At 41.2% G+C, this 9,955-nt stretch overlaps 1 protein-coding gene across 9 annotated transcripts in view; it reads right to left on the bottom strand.

Moving 5' to 3' along the window:
• Positions 1 to 1,857: 1,857 nt before the first annotated feature.
• The window catches only part of EBF1 (EBF transcription factor 1), a 271,263-nt gene continuing 263,165 nt past the window's right edge, over positions 1,858 to 9,955 (bottom strand). For 5 of the 9 annotated variants that reach the window (XM_032124832.1, XM_032124833.1, XM_032124834.1 and 2 more), the window contains exons 15-17: positions 9,521 to 9,715; positions 9,090 to 9,158; positions 1,858 to 5,005 (exon numbers count right to left, since the gene is read on the bottom strand). In XM_032124832.1, the coding sequence (XP_031980723.1) occupies positions 9,091 to 9,158; positions 9,521 to 9,715 (263 nt within the window). In that variant the 3' untranslated portion in view covers positions 1,858 to 5,005; position 9,090. The remainder of the gene's footprint in view (positions 5,006 to 9,089; positions 9,159 to 9,520; positions 9,716 to 9,955) is intronic. The other 4 variants (XM_032124836.1, XM_032124837.1, XM_032124838.1 and 1 more) reach the window with 1 other exon arrangement.

Genomic DNA, 9,955 nt, shown 5'->3' with positions numbered 1-9,955 from the left:
ATAACATCAAATGTCTTCATTTGTCAGTCTTCAGCTGCCCCATGCAATGACAGAAGATACAGGGGCTGTGGTGCTAAGCGGAGTTACATAAACGATTACACAGCACAGCTGTGGCAAGAGCCTGGAGAGACTCTGAAGGGAATAGGCAGACACACAGACAAGGCACGGAAACTAACAGTGAAGGCACCTCATCTTGCCGAGGTTTCTTTAAACTAATAAAATATTAGAGACATGCCCACACAAAATTACAACCAATCCCACTGCCAGGGGCAGACCATTCAGTCAATATGACTACTACAGTGGCTAAAAAAATGAAAGAAGCCACTAGGTTAGGGGGCAGGAATAAGTCACATCGTTATACACCTTAAGCCACGTTTCCCTGGGTGATGACAAACGACACTCCCCTCCCTCTGGGCACAGGACCCATCGTGGGCCACGTGTCTCACTCAGCCACACCTGGATGTGCTCCCTGTACCTGGTCCTCATGCTTTGGGCTTTAGAGGGTTTTCTTCTGGCATCAGAAAAGCTGTTTGCCCTCTGTTACAGCTCTGACACCCAGGTGAGCTCAGGTTGGCCTGTCAGAACACCGCTGGGGCTGGCCAGCAGACTCTTCAACATCTGAGCTCAGCAGCCTCCTGCCATCCTAACCCCCCCTTCTTTTTAAATGTGGCTGAATTTAAATTTCAAACAAATCCATTGTCACTGGATCCAAAAGGCTGAAGCAGAGCTCTTGCTCTGCTGCACCTGTTACAGGTTATACTATATTCTGAATTTAATCCCTCAGCCTGCTTTTCAGATACACTGACCCAACATCTTTGTAGTGAGCTGAGCACTCACAGAGCCCTCGGCTGCAGTGAGAGCTGCCAATATTCACACCATTTGAAAGAGAACCAGGAGAATTATCTCAGGCAGAAAAGACAGATCTCTTGTGCTGACAGAATAAACACATTCAGGGTCTGACTTTGCCAACATCTCCCCTAACAACTACTGGAGAGGATCTCTTAACATTAAAGGGATACCCAACACTTAACATTGCAAGGAGCCCCTTCCAGCTGCTTATGTTTTAATAACTTCATTTTTTTAAAGTAAATTTTAATTTAAACACCCAGCATCCCTATTCCTTCCTTGGAGCCTTGAATTAGGTCTGATGCTTAAAGATCTTTTGTATGACAGAGAAATTAAGTGCCAGTGTGTCAGCCCTCCATAGGCCAGAGGTAAAATTCCTCCTGGTCCTCTCCTGCCAGAGGGGTACAGAGTGAAACAGAATGCCTAGAACCATTTAGCAGCTGATGGATTTGTCATTTAGGAAGGGTAGAAGAATGGAAACCCTTTATGGGAGCCTCCTTCATGGGCAAGGAGCTCAGCACAGGTAGATGCAGTTCTTGGAGCTGGCCTTGAACGGGTCACTGGACACCTGGATGTGCTGCCACTGACTTAAATAATGCTGAGATGAAAATTCCTGTCTCCCTGGATGTCTGGTACAGAGTAGGATGTGCCTGGTGCTCCATGATCACTGTGTTTTGAGAGAGACAGCTCTTGCAGCTGAGCATCTAAAGCCAAATATGCCCCTGAAATCCACTAGAATAAATAGGTTGGCCCTTCTGGCAAACAATAGATTTTAAAAATGGAAATAATAAGATTAACAGGATAAACTTCAGCATTCTGAGCGAGGATCCTTTGAAATCCATTGGAGACAGAGGAAAAGGTGTTTCAGTGCACCAGCATTCACCACGATTCACTGTATAATTCCATGAATTTCAGTCTCTCCTTAATTTCAGGAGCCTCTGGCTTCTATATTTTATTTTTTTCTCATCTACAGACTAGCAGAAGCAGAAAAATAAACACACAACTAGGAGCTGTATTCACAGACAGGAAGTAACTTTAATTAAATATTGTGAAAGTTGAAAAGTTTTTACAGCTTGAATTTCTGCAAAAAAATTATAACAATCTCTACAGTAGTTAGTTTCTCTAACAATAGAACTGTACAGTGTGTGTGTCTATTCAAAAAGATTTAGATAAGAAGGTGAAAGGTTAGTAGTTTCAGAGATGACTTCATTTTAGCTGCATCCTAGTACAACTGTGAGGAAATAGGCATTACTTTATGCAATCCAGTCATTGTGAAGCTTCACCTTGTTAAAACTGAAATCTGAATGTTTCCACTTAAAGCCATATTCTGTAAACAGCTGCATCTTTTACTTTGTAAAAGACAAAGGGTGGTGCGGGGGAGATTTTTGATAAATTCCCATTCATCAGACCATGATAAATAGCTGCAACAAAATGGAATTATGCACATTGTCAAAGGCTCTTTGGACACTGGAATAGAGACTACAAATGTGGCTAAAGTGGTGTCAGAATCACTAGGACTGAGTGGAGCTCTACAAGAGAAATCGACGGTGTCACTGGACAAAATATGGCTTTAAATTTGATTACATTGTCGTGCTGTTGCTCATTATGTGAATTAGAATAATCGCTTGGAATACAGAGAAGCAATAAACTGATCTCTCTCACATTTTTCCAGTTTTCTCTTCTTTTATTTTCTCACCATGAAAAAAAAAAAAATTCCTGTTTTTCTTTCCCTTCCCCCCAAAGATCACACTGTGACATTCTAGTGAAAACCATTGCAAAATTCATACAGGAAGCATGCACAGTTGCAGCATCGTTGTAAATGATTTCTTGCTCGACTAGAAAAAAGTTATATTGTTTTAAGGTAACAAAACAGTTCTTTTGTGCTTTTCAATTCCTTTTTTTTTTTTCTTAGAATGTTAGTGATGATTGACAGTTCTGGTGCACAGTACAATGTACAAGTGAAATGATTATGATTTGCATTGTTAAGGCATCCAATCTGCTGGTTTATATTTATGTGAAAGACAGAGAAATATACAAGCAGACTTAAGAAAGAAAGTATTTTCATTGAGTTCTATGAAGTTTCTCCCCATATTTAATGCACAAAAATGCGTCACTCCAAAGAGGAGAAATCCCATGCATATTAATAGAGTAAAACAGCATTAGTTTTTGTTAAGCCTCAAAAGCAAAGGATACATTTTTTTTTAAAATCTACATAACTAAATGCTACAAGAATAATATGCTACTTTTTGCCATATATTGGAAAAAACTTCTTAACTTACAAATAATACAAAAATAGACAATGGCTTTTGGGTGGAAATTAAAAAAAAAATGGAAGCATGGTTTTAAACAATACTAAAAAAACAACCCTATAAATGAAATGTATTAAAATCACATTTAAACAGCTAATACAACGGTGAATGACCAAACAAATCAGCACTTTTCACATAGCAAACATACACAATAAAATAAACTTGTAGGGGACAAAAAGCAATGTACAAATTCCAAAGATAAATACATTATTTATATGGATATTTTACAAAATCCCCCGTAAAACAAACAAACAAAAAACAGAAACAAAAAGCTTTTTTTTTCTTTAATTAATTTGCAAGTATGTGCAAGCTAAAGGTAGTGAGCTCTTTTTGCAAAATATGCAGTAAAATTCTTTTTTTTTTTTTTTTTGTGATATTGAAAAACTGTCTTAAGACATTAAAATGTATAAATAGAACAACAACTTTGGCAAAAAATCACAAAAAATCTACAGTATTTATAACTACATACAAAACACAACAGCAAAGAAAAAATATCAGGTAATGCATCTTCGGAGCTTTGCTGCCTCTTTGACTAATAGTTTGTAAGAACACTTCCCAGATAATGATAGCAAAATTTTTTCGTAAAACAGAAGCTATGGTTTGGATTTGAAACCTTCCTAAGAGCCCCACCCCCACCCCCAAACTCATGTTTCACTACTCAAAAGCAGTTCCCTGTCCTGGATAGAGCGTGGTACCAACTGGGAGGGTCGACTGATACAGGAACGATGCCAGTGGGAGCCTCGGCCAGGAGAGCCTCGGGGTGGGGAGGGTGCAAACCCAGCCTGAGGCTGTGCCCCCCGTGCCAGAGCCAAAGGGCACAGCTGAGCTGAGGCTGGGCTTGGGGAAGGCCGCTCGTTTGGAGGGGTCTGAGATGTCATCACCCAAAGAGAGAGCGCCGTGCTCTCCTCTTCTGCAAGTCTGGCATTGCATCTACAGGCACTGGGTTTGCACTTCCAGAGGAGTCAGATTTGATATTTCCATCCTTACCTGCCCTTCCACCAGCTTTTTGTCAAGAAAGGTTGGACCTTAACTCCCCTTCCAACCTGGTGTTCTCTGATGAACTTTTCTTGGTGTATTATTTACACAATTTTTCAGCCTGGTATTAAAGGCAGAGGTTACTGATCCCACCCCTCACCCCACCCTCATAATCCAAAAATATCAGCTTTCTAGGGAGTGATATCTATTTAATTAGAACATTAAAAATGCGTCATATCAGCAAGTCACCACTGGATAAGCAACATATATGAGCCGACCCTTAATTAAATGGCCATAATTCTTCTACGAAAAACTAACTGGCACTTCTATTCTGTCCCATACAGACTTGTATGTAAATGACACCACTTCATTTTCCTTTACACAGCTTGGAAAAGAAAAAAAATTCATAAATTAAAAATGTGGAGTTCCATCTCTAGTGTCCCTTGTGTAATTGTATGATTTATAAAAGACAAATGGTGTTGAGTTAAATCAAGCCTTAAAAAAACCACAAAAAACCAGAAGGAAATAAAAGCAAGCCCCCACCCCCTGCCCAAAAAAAAAAAAAGTGGATTTTTTATCAACATACAATAAATATATCTCCCAGGTATTTGGGATGGACAACTTGAATCAACACCTTGCAATTGTGGATTGTTAATTTCAGTATTTGCAAGGATGGTGATTTTTGTTTTGTTTAAAAATCTGCAGTTATTGTAAGATCCTTCTTTATTTCTTTTTTATTTTTAAAAAGGCCTGAGTAAAAAGTTCCACTCTGGGACTTGTATCAGATTCTCTCTGAAGCAGAATTCAACCTCTTCATTAATAAAATTCTTCAAGGCAATTCTTTCACATGGGGGGAACAATCATGCCAGATATAGCTGTTGGAAGGAAAGGGAGGGGAGAGAGAGAGAGAGAGAGGGAAAAAGTTAATTTTCTGCATTATCAAGCAACTTTTAAAATCCTCAGAGCTTTAAACATTTACTAGCAATGTAGTCAGATGTACTTTGAGTTAAATTCATATATAAGTATCACTCATAAGAGACAGCTATGTACACAATAAAAATGGCAAGTTTCCTTCTAACTGAAAAGTGATTCAAATTGCAAGTGACTTCGCTGAATTTACTGGTTTTCTGTAGAAAAATTGTCCCTCCTTAGTATCAGTATCAGGCCCCAACTTATTTTTCTGCTTTTCATTTCAAATTCCCAAAATGCTCAGGAGGCTTTGACTCGACCCAACCGTTGCCACACATTCCGTTACTCTTTTAAAAGCAAAGCAGGTACTGGCACCACATTTGGGAAAACAGCTGGAGTCCCACAGGCCACCACTGGCATGGCCCTGGAGGGCTGTCCCTTGCAGCAGCACTCTGGCATGGGTCACTCCCCTGTACCAGTCTTCCCAAAGATCAGTGTTCATCCCTGGGACTCACGTATGCATTTCCAGGTGCTCAGAAAAGGACTTAAACTCTCAAATCCAATTTTCAAATTGAAATATGTGTTTAACTCGTGGCTTAGCAGACCAGCATCTTTCTTATTCCACTTGTAGCAGACACCACCAACTCCATCAAGTGAGTCGTAGGTGAATTTTAATTTAGGATGTTTTCTCTTTTGCTGGCTGAGTTGAATCATCAGCATTTCTTTATTAAGCTTCCTACCTCACTTTTTATGAAACCACCACCTCTCTTAGCAGGGAGACATTTATTAAAAGTCAACAGCTACAGTTTTGCACATAAGGTGACCTCCAGCTCGATCTCTCTCTATTTACAGGGGACACAGATCAGACATCCCAAGTGTCCAGGTGACACACTGTGAGCAAGCACATCATTACAGGGGTAGTCATGGAAGTTTATGATGGAAACTGTAAAAAGAATGTGTCTCTAAAGTGCCAGTTGTACAGTTATTTGCCAAGAGGTAGAAAACAGATTCGCCTTCAGGTTGGTGGCACTTCCCGGGCACATGATTTAAATGCTGGAGCTGCCTGCCATTCCAGACATCTGGACATGTAATTTCTTAAGGAAGGACTCAACCCCGTGACTGGTGCTGATTCATTGTGCTTTAATTACAGCTGCAATTATTTGATAAGAACAGAGCCAAAGTAAAAGACTCACAGATTTGGGGTTGCAGGGGGAGAGGAGGGAAATGTTTTCTCCACAAACACCACCATATGTGCAAGAATTACAACTCTAATCAGCAAGGGGAGAACAGCTCGAGTAAACTGCACTGATTAAATGAAATAAAATGAGAGGAGAAGGAGAGAATGCAAAACACATCCAACATGTTTGCAGCAGGCCACCCTCAGAGGTGGCACACTGCAACAGCATTTCAATTACTGGAATTTGTCATGTGGAATCACTGTACTGAATGTGTCCCCCCACATAAGGGTTCTTCAAGGAGCTGAGAGTGAGGATAAAAGGGATAGAACAGTGAGTTAAGTTGCTTTAAGTCCTACAGGAAGACACTTCAATGAGAAGCATAGAGGACACTTTAGGACAAGGTGTTGCTTTGCTTTAGAAAAAGTATCCCTTCTTCAGAAAATGTAAAGATACTATTCCAACAAAAAATTCTCAATCCGAAAGATTCATCAGAAGCAAATCAATTTCACCGATAAGTGGTCAAGAATTGTGTCCCTTGGGACAGGACAGCTGTCTACCCTGGGTAGGAGCCCAAAAAAGGTGAGATAATTGCAATTCCTCCCTTCATGATTTAGACATTTCCCTGTGGTTACAGATCAGCCGTGCACCTTTTTCTGTGGGAAACAAATGGCACAGAGGCAGATCTTAGGTCATTTTTTCAAAGCATTATTGTTTTTGAAGAGCTCTGAAATTCTGAATTAAATTACAAGGCAAATGATATCTTTTCTGCCTAAAAGCTTTGATATTTCCATTCTTTCCAAGCCTTCATTTATATCACTCCACTTTTATTCCATAAGTGCTGCATCTAGTCATGCAAATTCTCTCAGCTGTAGCCTGTTATTGATCCTGAAAACAGAGATATCAGTGGGAAACAGTGTAGGTATGAGATCACACCACCTCCAAAAAGGGAGGGCAGAGAATAGAAAAGCTCCCACCAATGGCCTTTATTTCTTCTATCATATACTAATTTGTATTTGCTGCAAGCAAATTACAAAAATAATGCATTTGGGGTTTTACAAAATTGCATGGCAAAGAGAACAACAGATAAGCCTGGCTGCTGTTTTAGTGAGTTCTGCTGATATCTAAGCTACGTAAGGAAAGCTTGATTGCTTTCTGATGTATCCAGAAGCCCAAGAGAGATAAGACAGCCTCCTTATACATGGTTGTTTATTTAAGCATTAAGGCACAACAGGCAGTGCATCTCTGAGCGATTGTTACGAGCCTCAGGTGGTGTCAGAAGGACCAAAGGCTGTGTGTCTTTAACTCACCCCCAAGTTCAGTGATGACCTAGAAATGAACCATCTCTTGGTGTCTCATTCTTATTATGAAAACTGAATTGCTAAATAAAAATTAGAGGAAATGCTCAGATCTGTGTGGTTTCTGGGCATTGCGGATGTGGACGTGACATAATGAGGAGGCAATCAGCTCCAGTTGTGTCCGGTGCTCTCGGCTCATTCCATAATTGCTTTTCATAACTACACGGAACCTGAGAATTCTGTGTCTTGTGAAAGGAGAAAGAGTGCCTGAAAAAGCTTTCTCCTGTTACTCATTTTTTCTCTCCATCCACAACAAGAAGATGGGACAAGGTGAAGAGAGGAAAAAAACATTAACGTGTTCAAAAGTTTGTTTTTTTGGTTTTTTTTTTTTTTTTCTTTCTGATGGGAAATATTTTTAGCTGTTGCTTTTAAAACTTGAAGCATGTCAGCACTGCCAATTCTTTTAAATGTTCAAAAATGAACCTCCTAAATGCTGCAGTTCACCTGAAAATTTTGTTTTGTCTTACTCCTGACACAGTTTGTATTTATAATGAAGCCCTAACTGAAGGTACCCAAGTTCTGCTTATTAGTTCCTAGTAAATTTACAGCTTCTGCACAGTTTCTGTGTGTGTGTGTGTGCACCTTGAAGGATTCCTCCTCCCAGTTCACCAGGGTAACGTGCACTGAGGACAATGCTTTCCTTCAGGCACAGTAGAGCCAAGCTTTTATGAATGAGTTCCTTCCATTCTGCTTGCATACAGATTTTTTTGGCTGTTAATGGTGCTATCAGTATTTTGTCTTCAAGCCCAGTGTTCCTCTTTCCAGAGATTGAGGAGTGACGTGGAGTTTGTGCAACCATCCTGCTCCGCACATCTTCTGAACCTGGCTTTAAAAAGGATGGATTTTATTCCCCACTCGATGCTCTTTGGGTAATTTGCACAGGCTCGTGGAAAGGAAACAAATCTCAGGTCTGGGGGAAGCACAATGCACACCACGAAATCTTTCTCACCTCTGGCAGCTGGAGGCAGCTGGCTGCATCAGCTTAAGGAAACCCCTGGATCTAAGTAAGCATGAAAATACCTCTCTCAGCACACTGATGTGCAGTGAGGGAAACACATGGGGAGGTTTAGGCACCGTGTTGTAAAACAGACTGAGCCAAACAATGAGAAGGGCAGTGCTGGGCTTTGCCGCACCCTCAGTTTGCCAAGCTTTTGTCTGTCACTGCCTCACGTGCATCACCCCTTCAAACAGATTTAGATACTAATGCTTGCAATGAGAGGGGAAGGGATGCAGAAAAGCAGCAGCACCTTGATACCAGCAGTTCAATAGGCTTTCCAAAAGGCCCTGTGCCATTTCTGGAATTAATTGGCACCGGAGTACATTAATCAGTGGAAACTAATGTTTGCCCTGGTGTGAGTTAAAGTGGAAAACACTGCTGTTAGTTTGTAATGCATCTCCTATTTATGAAAGGGAAGGTTTGTGCCAAGCTCTGTAACGGTCTATTTGCTCTCAGTCGGATTTCTGCACAAGTGTACTATGACAAAGGACAAAAAGGAAGGGAAGATTGAGTGACGTACTTCAGGAGAAGGCCAGCCCCTGGAGAGACCCTGCAGTGGAGTACTTGCTAGAGTCCACAAAAGACTGGTCTGATAAAGGACGACAACAGGGAATAAGAGAGGAAAGAAAGAAAAAGGACGGTATTAGTAAGCTGAAATATTACTTGTGTTTATCAAAACAGTAGGTCTGTGCTTTAACAGACACAGCCTCTCAATTCAGCAGTATTAGTTGAGTTAGAGATAGGGTGGTTGCCAAACACCTGCAGGGTACAAGGTGGACTGGGGATGGAGTCCAGATACTATTTACAGGAGGAAACTTCAGGACAGAGCCCACCGGGGATCCCCCACTGCCTTCGCTCCCCTGGGACAACTCGGTGTCGCTTCGAGCCTCATGAGGCACCGTGAGCTCACGGTTGGGAGTAGCCACCTCCTGCAGCCTTGGTTCCACCTACCTTGCAGGCTATTGCCATTGGTGCTGGTGCAGGTGGGAGGCGGGGAGGTTTGGGGTCTCACGACAGGCGCAAACGCACTCTTCTGTTTCACCGCTGAGACCATGTTGGCTGGTGAGAAGGAGAAAATCCCAGAGGAGCTGCTACAGTTGGAGGGGAGGCTAGTGGAGGAGGCCATTGTTGGACTTGATGGCACAACTAGAGAGAAGAAAGACCCCCAAAAAGACATTCCTTAGTACTCAATAATAACAGGCTTCAGGAGCAAGAGAATTATTCTTGGATGCTCTCCAGCTTTTTAGGGCTGAACTGAGTGTTCAAAATGCAGATGTGCTACATGGGAAGTTCAGTCTTTAAACACAGATATCCTTAAACCCTTATTTTATTATATAGTACAACAAATATCTTTGGTTCATGTATTTACCATCAAGCTTTTAAGCA

This window comes from Corvus moneduloides, chromosome 15 (genome assembly GCF_009650955.1).
Source record: "Corvus moneduloides isolate bCorMon1 chromosome 15, bCorMon1.pri, whole genome shotgun sequence".
Taxonomy (NCBI): Eukaryota; Metazoa; Chordata; class Aves; order Passeriformes; family Corvidae; genus Corvus; species Corvus moneduloides.
Note: the sequence above shows the minus strand (reverse complement) of the source record. Positions and strands in the feature narration are given on the sequence as shown.